Source organism: Eleginops maclovinus, chromosome 9 (assembly GCF_036324505.1).
Source record: "Eleginops maclovinus isolate JMC-PN-2008 ecotype Puerto Natales chromosome 9, JC_Emac_rtc_rv5, whole genome shotgun sequence".
Lineage (NCBI taxonomy): Eukaryota > Metazoa > Chordata > Actinopteri > Perciformes > Eleginopidae > Eleginops > Eleginops maclovinus.
The window spans coordinates 25,640,736-25,663,926 of NC_086357.1; the positions used below are offsets into that span (position 1 = coordinate 25,640,736).

Here is a 23,191-nt window from a genome sequence, read left to right on the forward strand (position 1 = left end):
AGATCTTGTACTTGAGTAAAGTAGAAGTACTCAGATCTTGTACTTGAGTAAAGTAGAAGTACTCAGGTCTTGTACTTGAGTAAAGTAGAAGTACTCAGATCTTGTACTCAGTAAAAGTAGAAGTACTCATGTCTTGTACTCAGTAAAAGTAGAAGTACTCAGATCTTGTACTTGAGTAAAGTAGAAGTACTCAGATCTTGTACTTGACTAAAGTAGAAGTACTCAGGTCTTGTACTTGAGTAGAAGTAGAAGTACTCAGATCTTGTACTTAAGTAAAGTAGAAGTACTCAGATCTTGTACTTGAGTAAAGTAGAAGTACTCAGATCTTGTACTTGAGTAAAGTAGAAGTACTCAGATCTTGTACTTGAGTAAAGTAGAAGTACTCAGATCTTGTACTTGAGTAAAGTAGAAGTACTCAGATCTTGTACTTGAGTAAAGTAGAAGTACCAGAGTGTAGGAATACTCTGTCACAGTAAAAGTATTCTAAATGTTCCTCCAGTGAAAGTAGAAAGTACTCTCCTCTAAATGTACTTAAAGTAGCGACAGTAAAAGTAGTCATTGTTTGATTGGTCCATTTCAGAATAATATCTCTGATATGTTTTATAATGATTGATCATTAAAGTGTTCTCAGAGCAAAAACAATACAATTTAGGGGGGCAGTGGTTCGGTAGGGATTTGGCTTGGGAACCAAAAGCTCACCAGTTCAAGTCCCTATTGGATCAAATTACAGCGGGTGGACAGGTAGCTAGAGAGATGCATCTGTAAATGTCATGTGTGTATGTCGGGCTCATGTGTGTGTGATGTCAGTACAGGACTTGACTGACCTTCTGTGAAGTTTTTGGAGAAGCTGGACTTCTTGCGGTTCCTGATGGAGGAAGCAGCAAAAGCATTATTGAGTTATCAGTGTGTGTTTGTTTCTGTAAAACAATCTTCAGGATTGTTTTCCAGCAGCGCAGCATTGTCCTGCATCTCTTTGCCTATCATGTTTCAAGGCCAGACTCGGCATCTTTACAGTAAATACAGGAGGCTGCTGCCTGGGGAAGTTACCACAAGGTGCTGACGGTGTAAACATGTAGAGTCCCAACATTGGAACGGGAAACTGCAGCTTAGATTGGGCTAAGGGGAGAGGGGGGGGGTTTCTCTGCGTGGCCCGAGCAGATGTGCAGTTTGTCGCAGCGTCTCCAAGAGTAATGTGCCAGCGATTTGTGAAATTCCTTTGTCCAGGGGGTGGGGATGACCTAAAACATGTCCTCTGGTTTTGTTATGATGTTGCTAATGGGAACCAGTTGAGCCGAGAGTCTGACTGACTAAATGTTTGATCATTTTTTATTTCTAGAATCATCCAGCATTTTTCTTTGTTTCTAAATCTGGCTCCTCTCTGGATTGACTGGCTTTAAGGAAGCAAAAGTTAATTCTGCAGCCAACTAAAAAAAACATCCTGGCTCCAAAGTTGTTGAACAAGCTCATCATAAACAGATGGGTGCAGGAATGAGTCCTAAAACCTGGAAATTAGTCAGCATTTTAGCATTGCCGGTTCCCTCCTCCTTTAAAAAAAACAAACATATTTGTGGTTAGAAGCCTGAAATAAGGTCCGTACTAAACAAAAGCTTAAGAGACTTTAAAGTGTTCTTTTACAACATATAAGACGTCACATAATACCCCACTGGTGAAGATCTGAATCTAATGTGTCATAAAAACGGCGGTTGCTAACAAGTGGCTAAACGAGACGACTACGGGTCATCTTGCTGAACATTAGCCACCTTTAGCTTAGCGGTGGTGACGTGATGTCATGTGACAGTGCTGTCGTTTTTTTTATAGTATATATATAGTTAGCTTTATACTTCAGAAGTCATAAAGTGGTGTTAATATGTGGAAATGATCCTGCTGAACTGAGCCAGCCAATGTGTCAGCAGGATCTGAACTTCGAGAAGCTGAAGACGGAGCCGGAGCGTCTGGAGCCGCGTAGCAAGAAGTCGGTGAACTGGCTGCTGTGGCTGATGCTCATCCCCGTCTCCTCCTCCTTCATCAGCATGACCGTCAACAAACCATCCCGAACTCTTAACCTCCTGACATTAGCTTTTTACTTAGCATTAACGCTTCAACTATTATAAAACTGAGCAAACTGTGTAAGTATCATAGAAGTTGTTTGCCATTGAGAATGTGTCATGCACCATCCAATATCCAATGGAAACTCCTATTGGATTGCTGTAGAGGGAGCCCTCGCGATGCTAACATCCAGAATTACAGAAAAACGTACTCAATGCAACACTGTATATCAGGACTGCAGACAGTCTACACATCTACTATCACACACTCAAAACCCACCTGTGTCAACGGCAACCTGGACAATAAAATGTCATTAAATCTAAGTTGTGTGTTTGAGACATTTAAACCTGGAGGATTCTTCTTGCTATTTGGTTGATTAGTCTAATTGTACATCTCATTGTCCTCAGGGCAGTATTTCCCCCAGGTGTTTGTGGGAAAAGTCTCACCGCTGACAGATGGCCTGCGCGTCCTTCATGGTGTTCCCTGCAGCCTGGATGTGTTGGGGGTCAAAGGTCATCATGGCCTGCATCTCCAGGATGGTGGCGTAGGTCAGAGCGTGGTACATGCTGTCTTTGGTTCTGCAAAAAAAAACAAAACACGTACATATCAGTTCTAGAAAAAGTTAAGGAGATTTTCAGGCTCGTATTTGTATTCTGTGCCTCTACTGTGACATGTTTCCATGCTTTAATGTTCAAAAATGTCTTTGTTTTTCTTTAACATGAACCTTTATAACACACTACAGGAAAGCGAAACCCGAAAAAGCACAATAGGGCCTCTTTAAGTCATTTTGAATGCACAATTATAGTAGTTTTACTTTCAATTAAGTTAAAGAACTGAGTGTTTTGCCCATCTTTATCTGGCTGTGGAAATGACACATCGTGGGACCACTGTTGGCACAAATGTTAAAAGCAGCGTAATCAATTCCAGCTAACACCAGACAAGGTTAAATACTCGGAGGACTAAAGCCACATCACTAGAAAACATTTAGTGTCTATTTATATCTGCGGCTGCTGGTGTGTCGCGTCACACCCTGCGTCTAAGCTTCCAGCAGATACAGTATGTAGGAGGGGTTAAAGTGTTGCATGTGACAGACACATTTTTCCAGTAGATCTTCTTGTTGTTCCAGTTGAAATCGCTTGTTGTTCCAGTTATACACCATTACTTGAAAGAATGACTTAGAGGAAAGCACAAAAAAAACAAAACGCAGGTGGCTTGAATAGCTTTATGTGTTACGTATGTACCGTATCGCACATATGGACAAACACAAGGAATATTTTTGATAAAACCTAAAGGCCGAGGTGGCAGGGAAGAATGCCCTCAGTCTGCATTAGCACCGTTTCACTGGTGTTCACCACAGACTGAATCATGTGATCAGCTGTGATCCAACTCTGAGCTACAACCAGCCAACATAGCACTACCTTTGCATAAACAGATTTTTCAACCTATGGAAATGTAGCACAACGAGACACCGCCACGACCTTGAAGAGTAGTTTAAAAGAAATGACTGAGAAAGTTCTGAGAGGAAAAATAAAAGCTATTTCTGACTTTTTCTCGGAAATTCTGAATTTTTTTCTTGGAAGTTAAAAATGTTTTCTCTGAATTCTGACCTGAAGAATAAAGAAGAAGACATACTTTTATTAATCCCTTACAGGGAAATTGCTTTCTCTACTCTGTTGTGTTGACACACATTAAACACACAGAGGATATACATGCACAAACACAGAGGAAATACATGCACACACAACCACATGCAGAGGAGAGGTGGCAGAGCAGAGAGGCCGCCAGGTACCCGGCGCCAAGGGACCAGATAGAGGTTAGGTGCCTTGCTCAAGGGCACCTCGAGAGTGGCCTAGGAGGAGAACTGGCACCTCTCCAGCTACCAGCTCACTCCATATTTTTTTTGGTCCGATCGGGACGTGAACCGGCGACCCTTCGGTCCCAAGAACAAGTCCCTACTGACTGAGCCACTGCCGCCCCTAAAGAACTAAATATGACTTTTGGTCGATTCTAAAAACAATGTGCGGTCAGTCGGGGGTTATTTTTTCCATCATGACCGCCTGTAAAACATATTAAAATGCATTATGGATATGGGTGACATGAGAAGTGTTGCCCATTCTTATCCAGTGAGTAGAGAAGAACTAACTCAATATCATCTAGGAAGCAAAAAGTGAGTCAGAGAAGGTGGAGGAACAGACGAAAGATTCCTGCTTTACATTTCCATTGTGTCAGGTTTACGTGAGACAGCAGCTGAGAAAACCTTTAGCGCGGAGCTGCGAGGTGATTCGTGCCTAAAGAGGCGGAGAACTCCAAATATTTCACGGCAGCACTCAGATATTTTTCAATCAGCATTAACTCAGAGCTCAGAGGGCACGGAGGTCAACGACACTATGGATCTCACACATGTTTCCACCACAATGCTCCACGATGGAAAGAGTTGCACTTTCTTAACAAGAAGGCCTGCATGCTGTGGGGGAGATTAACTAAGTATATTTACTCAAGTATTTTACTGACGGACATATTTGTACTTTACACGAGTATTAACGATAAGTGCAGTAATGGTCCGAACGTCAAAACATCCAACACTGTTTATCTCAGACAAAATACATCCAGCGTGGACGTGAGTATTTCTATATCATACTACTTTATAATTCTTCTCCACTTAAATTCCCAGCAAAGTATTGCGCTTTTTTTCCCCTCATTTTACTTCATTCATTTTGTTGCTAATCTGTTCTCCCTTTTGAATGCAAGCCATTTGCTTATAGTATTTGTACTCTGTGATATTGCACATTAGCAGAAATAACCACGCTCTGTATAGTCCTGAAACTTTGACGTCATATCTTTAAAGGATGGGGCAGGACAGAGTGATTGAGGGAATAAGATTGCACCATTTTGTCTGGACTCGATCTGGTGGCATGTTTGAACAGAGAGCTGGCAAATAAAGGGAGCTGCGGCTGCAACCCTGTGAGATTTAAAGCTGAGCACTGAGCAGACATGTCTCCACAACAGAGAACCTGCAGCAGCTCCGAGACTAAGGAGGAGAGAAATACACCCTCAATATCTGAAGCAAGAGTCCTATATGAGAGTAGCAATTAGCTTATAGTCGTGTAAACTAGGAGCGGTAGATGGATAGGCGCCAGCTTGCATTGACCATAAACAGGAATGTAGGGGGGAAAGTTATGGATGTGTGATTGATTAAAGTGCATCCAGATAATCAAAGCTGTATTAAAGAGTATCTAAAGTAGTTTAGTTTCAGTGTGTGTGTGTGTGTGTGTGTGTGTCTGTGTGTATCACTTACAGTGGGGCAAAAAAGTATTTAGTCAGCCACCAATTGTGCAAGTTCTCCCATTTAAAAGGATGAGAGAGTCCTGTAATTTTTATCATAGGTATACCTCAACTATGAGAGACAAAATGAGAAAAAAAAATCCAGGAAATCACATTGTAGGATTTTTAATGAATTCATTGGTAAATTCCTCGGTAAAATAAGTATTTGGTCACCTACAAACAAGCAAGATTTCTGGCTCTCACAGACCTGTAACTTCTTCTTTAAGAGGCTCCTCTGTCCTCCACTCGTTACCTGTATTAATGGCACCTTTTTGAACTCGTTATCAGTATAAAAGACACCTGTCCACAACCTCAAACAGTCATACTCCAAACTCCACTATGGCCAAGACCAAAGAGCTGTCAAAGGAGACCAGAGACTAAATTGTAGACCTGCACCAGGCTGGGAAAACTGAATCTGCAATAGGTAAGCAGCTTGGTGTGAAGAAATCAACTGTGGGAGCAATTATTAGAAAATGGAAGACATACAAGACCACTGCTAATCTCCCTCGATCTGGGGCTCCACGCAAGATCTCACCCCGTGGGGTCAAAATGATCACAAGAACGGTGAGCAAAAATCCCAGAACCACATGGGGGGACCTAGTGAATGACCTGCAGTGAGCTGGGACCAAAGTAACAGAGGCTACCATCAGTAACACACTACGCCGCCAGGGACTTAAATCCTGCAGTTCCAGACGTGTCCCCCTGCTTAAGCCAGTACATGTCCAGGCCCGTCTGAAGTTTGCTAGAGGGCATTTGGATGATCCAGAAGAGGATTGGGAGAATGTCATATGGTCAGATGAAACCAAAATAGGACTTTTTGGTAAAAACTCAACTCGTCGTGTTTGGAGGAGAAAGAATGCAGAGTTGCATCCAAAGAACACCATACCTACTGTGAAGCATGGGGGTGGAAACATCATGCTTTGGGGCTGTTTTTCTGCAAAGGGACCAGGACGACTGATCCGTGTAAAGGAAAGAATGAATGGGGCCATGTATCGTGAGATTTTGAGTGAAAACCTCCTTCCATTAGCAAGGGCACTGAAGATGAAGCGTGGCTGGGTCTTTCAGCATGACAATGATCCCAAACACACCGCCAGGGCAACGAAGGAGTGGCTTCGTAAGAAGCATTTCAAGGTCCTGGAGTGGCCTAGCCAGTCTCCAGATCTCAACACCATAGAAAATCTTTGGAGGGAGTTGAAAGTCCGTGTTGCCCAGCGACAGCCCCAAAACATCACTGCTTTAGAGGAGATCTGCATGGAGGAATGGGCCAAAATACCAGCAACAGTGTGTGAAAACCTTGTGAAGACTTACAGAAAACGTTTGACCTCTGTCATTGCCAACAAAGGGTATATAACAAAGTATTGAGATGAACTTTTGTTATTGACCAAATACTTATTTTCCACAATCATTTGAAAATAAATTCATTAAAAATCCTACAATGTGATTTCCTGGATTTTTTTTCTCATTCTGTCTCTCATAGTTGAGGTGTACCTATGATAAAAATTACAGGCCTCTCTCATCTTTTTAAATGGGAGAACTTGCACAATTGGTGGCTGACTAAATACTTTTTTGCCCCACTGTATGTTGTGGTGACATTTAATCTGTTTACACAGACACACTGCGGGTCCTAGACCCCATAACAATGTAATGTAATAGGATTAGGATTAGGGTAGGTTTCCAATAAATGTATGTCAGGGTTCATTTCTCAAGAGTGATAGGAATGCGTGTGCTTGTGTATGTGTGTGTGATACCCCTCTAAGCGCTTTTACATGAACAAGTTCACCCATTCACTCACATTCACACAGAGGCTGCCATACAAAGAAATACTAACATTCACACACACCAATGAGTAAGTGTATTGCCCAAGGACACATCGTCATGTCAACTGCAGTGGCTTGAGATCGAATATGTGTGTGTGTGTGTGTGTGTGTGTGTGTGTGTGTGTGTGTGTGTGTGTGTGTGTGTGTGTGTGTGTGTGTGTGTGTGTGTGAGTGTGTGTGTGTGTGTCGCATTGCAGGGAGGCATTTACAGTGTTTTTTATTTCACTCCTGCATACTGTCATCACGTAAAACTGGTGCTGGTGCATGACTCCAATACAGTGTGTGTTTTGTGTGTGGTGCATGCTGCGTAGACTCCAGTGTAACCTTGTACCACCTGACTGCGTCACAGCGGGATGAAGGAGAAAAGGAGACGGAAGAAGAAGAAATTGGTAAACGTGAACTAAAGCAGACGAACACTGAGGAGGAGGAAGAGGAAAGGTCCTGCTGGAGTTTGATTTCCTCAAATCTGCTTTGTCCTGCAGTCTTTCGGAGTATCTCTCTCACAATGCAGCAGATGTCATCACACCTTACATAATGTTTACAAAACCCTTTTTCTAAAGCAGCAAACAGGAAAATTAGACAAGACTGTGGGTGTAGCAGCTATGTGTCCCCCAAATAAAACAATTATATCTCAAAATCAACCAGCAGGTAGCAAATCTCATGCAGGATTCAGTCCATTTTCCAGGCAAGAACTGTGTTCATCCAGTTTACTTTCCAATATATGTCCTCTTTTCCCTTTATAAAAAAGACACGCTTTTCCAATGCCAATCACTCCTCCAACTGTCTTCAATAAATACCAATCCCCAGTGTCTGCCTTCAAAACAAAAGCACAAACTATGCAAATAAAAAACCTTCTAACCTAAAATAATGTCCATAAATGACGTAAAAAACATAAAGTACTTAATGAATTTAGCCCATTTGAAACTCACCAACAAGCGCTTCTAATAGTTTGGCTTATTTGAAGTGAATATATCTGCAATTTCTTCAGAGTTTCTATCATTCTGGTTTATTTTGTAAGTTGTTCTGGATAAAAGCTTCATCTAAATGAAATTTAATGTAAATTAACTGCATAAAAAAGAGCAAGTAAATAAACATGTATCTTGTCTGTAACACAAATCATCGTTGGTATTGCGTTCAAATGTTAAACAGCACTATACAATGGATCTCAATGGAGCCTGTGACTATTATAGGATAGATCTTAAGTCTAATCTGACTTCTGACTCTATCTTACTGCATGTGTCAAATCCAACCATCTGGGCTCAGCTTCAGCTACAAACAGGGTCAGATCTGCAGCTCGTGTTTGTTCAGGTGCACTTCAGTGACAAAAGGAGGTAGAGAGAGAGCTCACACAGAACTGAGGGAATAATAATCGAGTCAGAAATAAGATCAATTGCTAAGTCAACGGACTTTCCACCAGGTTGGACTTTTTAAATACTTAAATATATTATAATTAAAACCTCGCATCAGCTTTTTATGTTGTGTCCAAGTGTCCACAACCGAGTCAGAGCTTAGAAAATAAAACATATCCCATTTAACAGACGCCTTTTTCCAATGCGGCACACAAAGCAGTCGATCAGTTGTCCAGCAGTGGCTCAGTCAGTAGGGGCTTGGACTGGGAATCGTAGGATCGCCGGTTCAAGTCCCCGAACAGACTTGAAATGTGGAAAGTGGACTGCTACTTGGAGAGGTCCCAGTTCCCCTCCTGGGCCCTGCTGTGGTGCCCTTGAGCAAGGCACCGGACACCTACAATCCCCATTGCTTCCCGGGCGCTGCACAATAGCTGCCCACTGGGATTGGCATTTACTAGGATGGGTTAAATGAGGACCAATTTCACTGTGTGTGCTCTGCTGTGTGCATGTATGTGACAAATAAAGAGGGTTTCATCCTCCGATTCTATCTTCAAAAAGTGTAATCAACCATGAGGATACAGCAGGTTAATTAGTTTCAAGTAAGCCAAACCTTTTTCAGTGCTCCATTTATTTCTATTTTTAGCAAATGACATCACTCATACATTTTCCGACATGTACTAGACACCAAAATGGCTCCTCACAAAACTCTATAGCTGTTCATCTAGACTCTGTTATAAAAATAATTTGAGCCTGACAACAAGCTGCTCTTCTGTCTCGATTTAAAGCCAGCACTGAAAAGAAGAAACTAGGGCCTATAAGGAGTGGCCCAGAGAGCAGATAGAAAATGTTTGGAGGACAATAGGGACGGTGTGATAAGGTTTCTGGTAATGTAGAAGAGAATAAGCTGTGAACAATGAAGTAACCTGATTCCTGACACAGCCGGAATACAAAACTAGAGCCGGGGTGTGTTTGTGACTGTAACTCAGAGCAGCACGTCCATTATATAATCAGCGTCAGCAGCAAAATACAGTCCTTCAGCCCTCCCTGAAGTGGGCAGACTATATTATAAATGTGCCAATGAATGCGTATTTGGCTTGTGTATTGATTTTTAAACTGGAATTAAAAGCAACACAATGTTCTGTAACGACAAGAGGTTTTTTCCTCTTTTTTGGCATTATTATGGGACAAATGAATTGAGGTTTTGTTTTCTAAGGAAGCCAGACTCCCATTAGCACAAAGTACAGGCAGAGATATTTGTAATAAATCAAGAAAGAAAAGACTTTTGTCAAAACAGAAGCAAAATACATGCGTGTGACATTGTCCTGTGGTACCCTTCCCTGCCTTCCTATCAGTTTCAACGATGCAGTAAGATGTCAGTTAAGGATAAACAAGACTGATGATGCTAAGATGCTAACACACACACACAATGACGATGCTAACTGATCACTAGCTCAATGCTAACATGATCAAATCAAAAATGCTAACAAACTTTCAATAAAATTGCGAACATAGTCACACAATGTCAATGCTAACATGCTTATATCCACAATGCTAACACACTTATGATAAGCAGCTATATATTTAACCATGTCTATTCGTTTAGCAAACATTTGACAGTCCAACACACCCACTGACATAGCTGTTTGCATGAATCAGGTGTTTGTCTCTAAATTTGACCACGAGAGCCAACAGGAGGGTCAGGGCTTGGTCACAGCAGCTGTTTTAGCCGGGGGTTCAGGTTGTTCTCCTACCTGCATTTGAGCCGGGTCTGCGCCTCCTCAAAGTCGTTTCTGAGGAACAGATCCAGAGCGGCCATGCAGTCCTCCAGAGCCAGAGACAGGTCTGACCGCGAGCACCTGCAGAACAACACACACAATCTGGATTAGAGAGGAAAGACAACTCCGAAAACCCATTATTATCTAATAAGCCTTGGGTATTTGTTTCAATTCTGATCTTTTTAAATCAACCCAGTAATTATAATGTAAACTGGATAGCCGAGGAGTTTCAAGGAAAAGTGAAATGTGCTCAACAGCATCACTTCATTCATCGCTATTTCAGTCTATACAGTCACTACCTAAAACTGTCTGTGGACATTTCTCAAATTCTATTAGATTCATATTTCAAACTTACTCTGTTCTGCCCAAACCAGTTTCCTAAACTCCTGCAGTGACCCTGTTCTCATTTACAGCAATCTATCTACAGAAAAACAAACGTGATATTGCACAAGGCCTCAAACCTGTCCTACATAGGAGCAACACACCCTTACTCACAGCTGTTCAGCCTCCTATCAGAGTGGTTTTGGGTCTCTTCGTGGTCCTTTGATGTCGCTTAGTAGTTGTGTTGTGTCTGTTGTTTTGTTTATTATCACATTAGGATTGTTTTGGGTCTTGTTGTAGCTGTTTTGTGTCCCCATGTAGTCATTTTGTGGTTGTTTTTCCCATTTTCATACATGTTGTGACTCATTCTATTGGTATTTTTTGTCTTTGTAGTTGATCATATTGCTTTATGGTGATTACAAGTTCCTTTGCAGCTGCTTTGTCTCTATTTCACGCCGTCTCCTGTTTATTTTTTATAGTTGTTGTGAGTCTCTTTGTTGTTGATCTGTGTCTTTCTGCAGCAGTTTTGTCTCTTTGTAGTTATGTTAACCCTTTTTCACAGCTGTTTTGAGTCTCTTTGTGGTCTCTTAGTAGTTGTTGTCACTTCCTTGTTGGTTCACGTCTCTTTGAGTGACATTTTGTAGCTGAAGGCCACAGGAGGGGGCGGTGCGGACGCATTGGCCATGAGCCTGTTTAGTAATCCATCAATGTTCCTTATTCTTTACTACGTCACAAGACCAACACTGGCAGAGTGAGCCAGAGGTGAAGTGAAAGTGCTTTGCTGTTTTTTCCCATTTGCACTACTCTTAAATGATTGTTCATAACGTTGCTATGCAGATCATTACACGGTGCACATGCTCCTCACGTGTCCTGTAAAATGTGACCAAACTGATTCTGCACTTCATAAAATAGCCCCCTGCTCTTTGATTTCACTTGCTGCACTGATAATGGATCTTGTTGTGGCTTCACTTGACCAAAAACAGACCAAATGTGGTCCATTTAAAGACGTCGACCCCCAAGCGTCTGAGTTTATATGAATTCTCAGTTGTTTGTAAAACAGACAGAAGCCTGATACACATCACAGCTGCAGATCACGGCTAATAGACTGTGTTCATCTGCCGGTGAACAACAAATCAGTTTGCTTACTGATTCATTCATCTATGCTTACCCAGAACTCGAGATACTCACTGTGCCAGAGGAACATAAACACAACCAAACACCCACTACTTAATATAGTAAGAACATAATAATTAATATAATAGGAAAATGGCTCCAATGGATATGTTTACCTGTGTTTCACTCCTTTAGTTGATGGTAAAAACAGCAACCAGCACAGAACCACACTGACACTGAGTATAATGAGCTGAATTAATGAATGACTGTACCTCGGAAACACTGATATTATTCAGAATTTGCTGCTTAATATCCGTGATTGGGATAATGACTTCATTTTTAAAGACTGCGACTTCAGATATTTGCTATTTAAGTGGAATGTGTTACATGGTCAAATGCAGTTACGTTTTTAATTTTGAACTTATAGCATCATAGAGCACATGAACATGCCGCTTCTCTGCCATTTAGATTTACCCACTGGAACAAACACACACACACACACACACACACACACACACACACACACACACACACACACACACACACACACAGAGTTTATCAGTCAGAATTTAACCCAGGGTTCAAATGTTGGCATCAAACCGCAGAAGAACAGGAGAGCAGAAACTAAGACTGATGAGTATGACTAATAGTGACTAATAGACAGCATTCACTTCACATTACTGAAACACAGAGGGACTATACACACACACACACACACACACACACACACCACCACAATAACAGCCGAGCTCGGGCTAATAACATGCAGATGGTGCCGTGTTCACCATATGACCTGCGGCAGGCTTCTCTATAACAGCACGAGACTCAGAATGACACTGCTGTCGGAGAAACATGATGTGTGTCTTTATGTGGGCTCATAATCAGGATTTACACCAAAGAATTGTGACTGTGCTGACAAACTGACTCACTATGTGTGTTGTAAATAGGTATTATATTTATACAGTACTACTAGTAATACCAGCAGGGTTGTCCTCGACAGATGCTTCATCCATTCACAGATCTGTAAAATGTAGTTTCTCCACAAGGAAATATGTGAAAGCACCACTTTAGATTATCTGTTTATGAGATTTGTCCTGATTAGTTTAATGGAAATAAGTAATTAAGCCTTTAGAGATCTTAATGGACTGACAAAAAAGGAACAATTTGTGGACTAATCGACTAGGAGGAGGCCTAACTTTCACTTATCTTTTTTGTTCTTTGTATTTAATCACATATAAGACTGCATAATTCGAGGTAATACATTTATTTTACATTGAAAATGTGACAGGAGAGGTCAAAACAGCCACAGTCTTAAACCTTAGACCTCCCAAAAATTTTAAAAAGCAAGCATAACTTAATAACTATAAAATAAATGACTAAAAGGTACACTTGATAAGCCAAACAACTAACCAATCAGTAGACAGCTATGCAATTTAAACAAAGAACTGCGTGAAATCAATGCAGAAGAAACAATATGCACGTCAAGAAATAATTAGAATTAAATGTGACGATCATTCGGCCGTTCAACTGTCTTCAAGGGAAAGTCAATTGTAATAAAAACCTTATTCACATTCAGCCACTTTATAATGTGACGCCTAATAACGATAAAACAAGGAGACATGAAGGATTCAACACTGTAAACATTAATAATGCCAGCGGTAGTGGAGCGTACTGAATACCGTGTGTGTTTATGTAATAGATTTCAAGGATAATGACGTACGGTCACATGTCTTCCCTCAGTGGCCTCGGAGTGAATCCAGACAGAGCTTCCTCCTCTCTCTGCAGGGACCGTCACTTTCACTTTAAACCACATGCTAACAGACGTGTGTGTGTGTGTGTGTGTGTGTGTGTGTGTGTGTGTGTGTGTGTGTGTGTGTGTGTGTGTGTGTGTGAGTGTGTGTGTGTTAGCACAGTATCAACATCAAGTTTGTCTTGAAATCTCATCCACTGCCTCCCTTTCAGTGAGCTGATTCATCGACTACATCATTGACCTTCAACTCAAAAATACACACCTTTAATAACCCTGATCTTAAACATGACCTGAAAACCAAACACTACAACCAAGCCCTAACCTCACATTCACTTTAGGCTATATTTGTACAGTAATTTGATGCATATCTTTGTAAATATAAGTAAAGAAAAGTAACAACAAGAGGAAAAATAAAGGCCTTTATTGTTGTCCTTTTCATTTGTGTTTTTTGTAATCGTTATTATACATCTTATTTTGCGCTATTATTATTCAGTCAGTTGCTGGAGTCTTATCACCTGTTATATTCAGAGTACAAGCATAGCCTCTTACATAATAAATGCCACTAATTGTTAAAGGACTATTTACTTAAGGAGAGCTTGTTTACTTATCTGACTGCAGTCAACAGTTACATGTGATCTCAATATGTTTGACAATTCATATGATTGACTCTAATTCACTCTATTCACTCAAAGAGATTTTTGATAAATAAAACACCAGTAATGTTTTATATAATAACTGAATTCCACCTAGTGAGATTAAAAGAGTGGCTTTTTGTTTATCTTCTATAAAGCGTGAGAGCACATAGTCTGGGAGGTTGCGTCACTTTACTGTAACGCAGCGTTTAACCCTAGGTAACGGTAAAGTCAGCACCATATGCAGCCTAATGTTGGCAACGCTTCAACCTCATACAAGTCTATCTTATCATAAAGATGTCCTCAAAAGGATCATTAGGAATGTAAACACAGTTATTGTTATTGCTGCATGGCAGAGAGCACACAGGTAAGCACAATTACATATTTTTTATCTGAGTATTTGATGACCTTTGCTTTAAAGAGGCCCTTTTCCTTTATTTTGTTATAGGTTTTTGTGCATGTAAATGGTCTGCAAAGGCTAAAATCCCTGTGTCCCCCGCCCCCCGGGACTTCCTTTAGACTCCCTTGTTTACTTCCGGAACATAGTGACATCATTATGTTACACTCACGCTTCTATTGGCTAGTGCTCCCCAACGTTGTACATGATAGGCTAAGGGGCGGGACATCTCTAAGTGGTTGACCAATCACAACAGAACTCTAAGATTAATAAGGCCCCTTTAACATTTGTTCTAATTATTAATAAAAAATATACTAAACAAATACGACCTATGACCTGACCTATTTTATTCAGTTGGTAGGGACAGTGCTCATTGATTAACAGACAAATTGCTGTAAATAAGCCAGAGTTAGCTGCTATGCTAATTTCCATCTGTTGTCCCTAGCCAGATCTTAAATGACAAATGAACAAATAAAACCATAATTAAAAAGACATAAACATACCCTCAAACAGACACAGACAATGCACGCCTCTCTCTACACCCTCCACATATAACAAGTGGTTGACCAATCACAACAGAGCCAGCCAGCTTAGGCTCTGGTTTCAGACAGAGGGTGAAAAGAGGTGCTGCAGCACAGGCAGTATGAGAAACATAAAGAGCTTTTTGAACATTAAAGCATGGAGACATGTCCCAGCAGAGACTCTAGATACTGATATGAAATGTGATAATTAGCATAATACGACCTCTTTAACCTAAACATTATTTAGGGTTAGAAAATATACAAAAATAAACATAAAAGTCTTCCCTTGTTTAAATAGTTTGGATTAAGCAGGGGCTGAACAAATAAGCCAGTCAAATAATAAAGGGTGAGTACGCTGGCAGCTTACAGGGCAATCAATCAGTGCCTTCATTATTTCCTTATAGCTGTGCATGCCTATAAGGGCAGGGAAAGAATCCATTGTACCCTTAGTCACAGAGCAAACATCAGCACACAGGACAACATGTACAATTGTACGAAATAAAGAGAAGACATGGCGAGTCCGCTGAACTCAGGACGTGCATACCACGCATTGTGCCCATAATTTAATTTAACTTCAAGTCAGCTGAAAAAATGAGTTGCTTGCTCCAGAGAACAACTTGCACAAGGATGATCATTATCAGCACGAATGAGACCACTTAGCACACAGCAAACACTATTCATACACACACACACACACACACACACACACACAGCCACAGTCACACACACACCTCCTTCAACAGTGACGAAGCATTTAGTTCACCGACTGCGGTTCACAGAGCTCTCCTCACAGTTAAGATGCTTCGGAGGGAGGCCTCACTGCGTTCACACAAAAGATCCGAGGTGTTCCTTTTTAAAAATAAACCGAGCGAGTTTGTCAACATGCCTGAGTGTGACAGCTACCCCACACACACACACACACACACACACACACACACACACACACACACACACACACACACACACACACACACACACACACAGAACATTGACAGAGGCCGAAGGTATAACCTACGGCTTCCAAACATGAAGCAAGTATCTTACCCGTTTGACAGAGTCTCTTCATCTTCTGACATTTTCATCTGGCAGAAGTGTGTGTGTGTGTGTGTGTGTGTGTGTGTGTGTGTGTGTGTGTGTGTGTGTGTGTGTGTGTGTGTGTGAGAGAGAGAGATACAGAGACCGAAGTGAAGCGTGAGGCTCTTTCAGCAATGCAGTGTGATGGGCTACGTCTTTTTCTCTGTAGCAGCAGCAACAAGAGCAGAAGCAGAAGGGCAGTCGGGGGAAAGAGAGAGGGACAGAGGGAGGGAGGGAGGTAGAGGAGGAGGAGGAGGAGGAAGGACGCAGCAGCAACAGCAGACCTTAATAAGATTGGGATGACTATCACACATGAGGGTAAAAAACACAGAAGCTATCTATGCTGCCTCGCACACACACATGTCTTCTGATCTTCACCTCATGCTACACACTGCTGTCTCTGCTCCCATTGGTTAATGCAGAGTCATGCTGAGGGTAACATGGCCCTGAGTTTTTTTAACCGTGTAAATCAACAACAAAAAAGGAAAAGTAGGGACCAAGTGACAAAAAATAAGGTCTTACTTTTTATTTATTATAATAAAACATTAAGCAACTGTCACAAAACACAATGTCCATGTCTTTGTGGTAATTTCATTGAAGTTATTGATCATTCTTTATTTTCTTGATGTCCTTTTTATTTTATTTTTGAGTAAATCTTACATTTAATTGATTTATAACATATATTTGTTGTGTATTTATTATACTTAATTATTTGGATGGTATACAAACCCCCATTCACTCATTAAAAATACATCTTTATAAAATAAATAATAATAAAAATGAAAGATAAATAAAAACACAATTTATATTTCTTTGTGATTCTTTGATTTAATTGATTCATTTATTTTTCATCTTGAATGTAGAGTTAAATCCTCATTCACTGACAAAACTAAAAAACTAAAAAACAATTTCCAGTTTTCAAAATAACTCAGGAGTGTTTCTGATTCATTCATTCATTCATTCATTCCTGGCAGTAAACTCTGTGCAGCTGTGGGTGAGAGAGGGACAGGAACAGATGGAGGTGCGTAGCGCTCGCTGCAGAGGAAGAGCACTGCAGCGATGACGAGTCCAGAAGTAGAAGACATAGATACCGCACAGCACAGTACAAGATATGATGTTCGATCCTGAATGAAAAATTGGCAGAGCCCGGACCTATGACGTTATTTCACTTTGAGCTTTTCTCCCTTCAGATGTGAATTTTTGTCTGATAGTATTGTAACATGACAAAGCAGGAAAAAGACAGCGTTATTTAAGACTGTGTTTAACTTCACGCTAGGTTTTAGCCCCTGTCCCTTTAACGCACACACGCTGCGGAATCACCTCACATCCAGGTGGATAAAAGCGGTGCATTCAAACAGAGGCAGGATGCAACCTATGCTGCTGAGGGACCATGTTTGTTCTCAAAGAAATCATGCACTGCACATTCTGGCCGAATTAAAGGTCTTCTCGTGAGAATGTTTTTATGAGGACTGCATTAGCGCCACACCAAACAATGATTCTCCCAATGAATCGTTTCATTGTTTGCTCTTCAGAAATATCCAAAGTATATAAAATGCCTTTAAAGCCTGAGGTTATGTCTTTAGATCCCATCACACAGTCCAAAAACGTCCGGTCACATGAGACAAGAAAGAAGAACCGAATCCTCATATCTGATAAGCAAAACTATGGGATGTTTGGGGGTTTTTCGGAGCTAAAATGACGTAAGTGATTCATTTACTTTTGAAAGTCACCTGACCGATTGATTTATGTATCTGATTATTTCCTCTTTAAATTAACTCTGTTTTTGGATTACATCGTTAAACTTTAGACGACTCACTTGACCTACAACATAAATCAGAAACATCAAATCTTGTGTCACACACACACACACACACACACACACACACACACACACACACACACACACACACACACACACACACACACACACACACACACACACACACACACACACACACACACAAAGGGAAGTCCCACCGTCTTTGTAGACTGCAGTAAAGAAATAAAACATGAGTGATAGGCTAAGGGGGCGGGACATCTCTGAGCGGTTGACCAATCAGAGCAGACTTGGCTCTGGTTTCAGACACTGTGAAGGTACGGTAGTGACCCGTCAATCATAAGCCGGCCCCGCCACACTGCGTACGTTGCTTCGTCGTTTATATCCCAATAAATGGGAACATGATTTAAAAATAATTTACGATTAGGAACATCAACTTATGTTTACAATGTTTACCAGGGCAATATATCAAGTGGGAAGTCCTTTTCTGATAGACTCGTTAACAATGCAACAATAGCTGGGCTTTGGACAAAGCAGGAACCGTGAACTTTGGTTACACTTCGGAAATGTGTGTGTGTTGACTTTTCTGGAAGAGTTACCTGAGAATAAAACTCCTCATAACTCTGTCAATATGTAGCTGGAGAAAGGAACCAGCGGTGGTTGATTGTACATTTAGTCAATTACTATTTAACATTATTGTTCCTAACTTCAGTATTTCTATTTCAATCTAATTTATACAACCACCCCATAATAACTCTGACTTCAGAGGCAAATATTGTACTGTATTTATTAAACATTCATTACTAGTGAAGGATGCAGTTCTGAACTATAATCTAAATCTGAAATTGGCTCCACATTAAGAAAATACAACATTTAAATGCTTGTATTTGTGAGTGGTACAAGAGGACTCATGACGGACTAATGTCCAGCAGTGCTCAGTGAGTCAGTGGGGACTTGGACTGGGAATCGTAGGGTCGCCGGTTCAAGTCCCCGAACAGACTTGAAATATGGAAGGTGGACTGCTACTTGGAGAGGTCCCAGTTCACCTCCTAGGCCCTGCTGTGGTGCCCTTGAGTTGGCACCGGACACCTCCAATCCCCCCCCCATCCCCGGGCGCTGTACAATAGCTGCCCACTGCTCCTAGTACTAGGATGGGTTAAATGCAGAGGACCAATTTCACTGTGTGTGCTCTGCTGTATGCATGTATGTGACAAATAAAGAGGGTTTCATCCTCCGATTCTATTCTATCTAATGATAGGGAAGGAGCCGTCCTGCAAACTGAATACATTTATTTTTATACTTTGCCTACTTATCATCTGTACTCTTCTTTAAGTTACATTTTGATCTAAGGGCTTTTATTTGTTACGGATTATTTTGAAATCATACTAGTCATGCATTTACTGAAGAAAATAATCAGAGTTAATCTTCACTCAGGATATATAACGAGCAGATAAGTGAACAATAAGGCAAGCGAAACGTACTCCCAGCAAGAAAGCAAAAACAAAACGTGTTTCCCAAAAGGTCAATCTATTGCTCAACCAGAACACTTATGAACTTGGTTTTGTTCAACCTTAAAAATTGTGCCGATGATGATCCATGTTATTTCTTTGTACCTCCCTCCCACAGACGCAGCTATCCTCCCCCTCAGGCGAACAATAATTCATTTACGTGCCTCGACAGAGAAAGCATGATTAAACTATTGAATGAGAAACAAACTCACTTTCATTCAGCCATACCTGAACAGACAGTGGAGGAATGAGCTGGCACTGATTTTCTGATGGTCTTTTTACTAAATATGCTATATTAAAGAGGCCTATTATGCTGATGATATAGGTTTTAGTGCATGTAAATGGTCTGCAAAGGCTAAAATCCCATAGTTCCCTCCAGAGGGAGTTTCACAGGATACGAGCAGGATTTCTCACAGTTTTTTATGCAATCTTATCAAAAATGTGTCTCCATGATCGCTCAGAGTTCAGTGTCCGGGTCTTACCCATTTGATGCATTTGTTGACTGCAGGTCATCTTTATTGTCCGGCAGCTGTAACCTGAAACAGAGGAGCAGAATCCAGGCTGTTCAGAGACAGAAGGGAAATCTCTGGGGAGGAAAAACCAGCTGAAAGGCCGACTATTGTTGGGAGGAACCTGATCCTGAGAGCCATAGAAACACAGACACTGATCTACAGGACACTCCCAGGATATGGACCTTTCTGTTATGACGTTTTGAGGACAGAAGCAACGTGACAGTTTTGGGTCGAAATGTCTGTGAAATCGCTTTGATTTAGGAACAGATCTGGGACATATCAAGTTATCCAAAAATGTTCAACACATTTTCATTCAAAATTCCGATGAACTTTAACTCTGACCCGGGATAAAATCATCATCAATCCGAACCAGAATATATTTTTTTATCCTGGGGGGGAAAGGTGTTGTGACAGTTGATCTATTTTGGAAGAAAATCAAAAAATCAAATTAAAAAAAAGTAATTTAAAATAAGAAGTTAAGTTTAAATGTACACATTGTACTATATAACAACAATAATACATATATAGAAGCAGCAGTTGCTCAGTCAGTAGGGGCTTGGACTGGGAATCGTAGGGTTGCCGGTTCAAGTCCCCGAACAGACTTGAAATATGGAAAGTGGACTGCTACTTGGAGAGGTCCCAGTTCACCTCCTAGGCCCTGCTGTGGTGTCCTTGAGCAAGGCACCGGACACCTCCAATCCCCCCTCCCCATTGCTCCCCGGGCGTTGCACGATAGCTGCCCACTGCTCCTAGTACTAGGATGGGTTAAATGCAGAGGACCAATTTCACTGTGTGTGCTCTGCTGTGTGCATGTATGTGACAATAAAGAGGGTTTCATCCTCCGATTCTATCTATTCTATTATTATTTATCCTGGGGGGAAATTGGGTTTCCTAAAAGTTGCTCTTTTTAGAATAAAATACAAAGATAAGATTAAATAAAATATGAATAAAAAGGAGAGATAAAGGAGCAGTACTTTAATAAAAGAAATTAGGTTAATTATTTAACATTATATCTAGAGAAGTACAAATGCACACAGTAATAAATATGTAAAAATGTGTTTCTTTCAATACGTAAAGAATTGTGTAAGTATTATTAGAGGTATTAATTATCAAAAACAAAAGATTGCTTAAAATGTATGGCGTAATATAATAATCATCTATTGATAATAAGTTGTATACAGTTACACAGTATAGGTGGTATTGCACGGATTCAGAGTGTCTTTTATTATATTATTTGATATTTACCTGAAGTCTGTGATGATGGGATCCAATTCTGGACCGTTTACGACCGACAAACTGTAAAAAGAATTTTAAAAAGGGTAGGTTTATCACAGCATTTCTGCAGGAGCTAAAATGCTAACAGACGTAGCATCACAGTGTCATTAAACAGCTTTCTCTGTGATACCGCAAACTGCTCCTAAGAATAAATGAGAATGTGCACAATGTGGACGTACCGGCTCGGGGAGTCCGGGCCGTCTGGGATGTCCTGAGCCTGAACGTCATCCCTGTGAGGAGGTCAGAGGTCGAGTTAGAGAGACAGTAAGAAAACATCTCGTTAACGTGTGAAGAGGAGATCTGAAGATCTGAGGAGGACTCGAGAGGTTGGTACAGATTGCTTAAATTAGAAGTGTTACCAGGAAGCAGAGGGAAAGTATATATCATCAACAAAAGTACTTTACCTTTCCTGTTCTTTTGTCATGTTTCTGTGTGTAGCACAATGGACTGAACTAGAAACTTGTTATGCTGTGTTGGAAGTTGGAAGCTATTAGGAAGTAAAAAAAGCTAAAGTGGAATCAACAAGGCCACTAATATTGACAAGATACCTACTGATACTGCATTCATGTCTTAAAGAGGACATCATATTTTCATGTTCAGGTTCATATTTCTATGTAGTGTCTCTCCTGGGACATGTCTCCATGTTTTAATGTTCAGAAAGCTCTTTATGTTTCTCATACTGCCTGTGCTGCAACTCCTCTTTTCACCCTCTGTCTGAAACCAGAGCCCACTCTGCTCTGATTGGTTAGCTGACCGGCTCTGTTGTGATTGGTCAACCATTTAGAGATGTCCCGCCCCTTAGCCCATCACGTACAATGTGTTGGAGCGCTAGCCAATAGAAGCGTGAGTGTTACATAGTGATGTCATTAACTTCCACTATGTTCCACAAACTGGACGTAAGTAAGATCATTATTCCCTAAGAAAGAGTGATTAAAGTCTCCCTGCACTGTAGGAACAGACAGGTATCAACAGGGCCAGGACTTGTTTACAGTTTTTGTGAAGCTTCCCTAATTTAAAAGTTAGATCAGTGTTTCCATACTTCTTGTGGCCTCTCATCACAGGATGCATGTGAAGTTTGAGAAAGAGTTGAATAGGGAAGCCCTGAGAGCCAAGCCAGAACATGTTTTTGCCTTTTTTACGTGCTCTTGATTCATAAACAAAGGACGGAAAACAAAAAGCTTCATTTAATTACATTTCTATACCCAGTGAATCATTTTAAGGGCTGATTTAATCAATGCTGAAGACCACGTCATGTCTTGTTAATCCCCTCCCCACTTTCTTGTTATTAACTCATAGTAGTTTGAAGACTTTATGTTTTGCAGCAGCAGAGAAATTACCAAAAACAACACAAAAACCCCTAAATATATTTCAGTCCGCTGATGCAGCACTCAAAGGAAAAGCCTGCTTGACCACATCATGCCTGTAATGTTGTCTAACAGGCTGCAACCTGACAGAGGCTTCATGAGAGCAGCAACACATCATCACATCAACCCTACTGTCAAATATCTGCTGCAGTTTCACTATTGACAACATTAGTCCATTTCTATGGATTTGTTGGAGGTTCTGCTCCTTTCATTTCCTGTCAAATACAACTTTTTGCAGAATAAAAGCTTTTTATAACGTGTGATAAAAACTAAAACAGCCAGTCTGATTGTTTTACAGTAGCCTTAAGAAAGAAAGGACTTACTTTTAAATGTCATATGTTGTGCTCCTTTAATTTCCTGTCAAATACAACTTTTTTTCAGAGTAAAAGCTTGTAATAAAGTGAGATACTGAGAATAAAAGTCCGCTTTTTTAACGGTATTCTCAAGAAACCATGGTCGAATCACAGGACTCACCTTCAAAGATGTTGTGCTTACTAAAATCCTGCCAAATACAAAAGCTTACAAAAGAGTAAAAGCTTTTATAATGTAAATATAATTTAACAGTCTTCCTTTTTTTTAAATGTATCCTTAAGAAACAAAGGACTTACTTTTAAATATCATATGTGCTTCTTAATTTCC

General features: G+C 40.6%; 1 protein-coding gene across 2 annotated transcripts in view; it reads right to left on the bottom strand.

Annotated features, from left to right (window-relative positions):
- ttc39a (tetratricopeptide repeat domain 39A) overlaps window positions 1–23,191 on the bottom strand; it is a 33,346-nt gene that overhangs the window by 9,581 nt on the left and 574 nt on the right. Inside the window, exons 2-7 of one of the 2 annotated variants that reach the window (XM_063891539.1) lie at window positions 21,368–21,418; window positions 21,159–21,209; window positions 19,884–19,937; window positions 10,285–10,389; window positions 2,493–2,624; window positions 825–865 (exon numbers count right to left, since the gene is read on the bottom strand). In XM_063891539.1, coding sequence (XP_063747609.1) covers window positions 825–865; window positions 2,493–2,624; window positions 10,285–10,389; window positions 19,884–19,937; window positions 21,159–21,209; window positions 21,368–21,418 — 434 coding nt within the window. Of the gene's footprint in view, window positions 1–824; window positions 866–2,492; window positions 2,625–10,284; window positions 10,390–16,086; window positions 16,177–19,883; window positions 19,938–21,158; window positions 21,210–21,367; window positions 21,419–23,191 lie in introns of those variants that run through there. The other variant, XM_063891540.1, reaches the window with a different exon arrangement.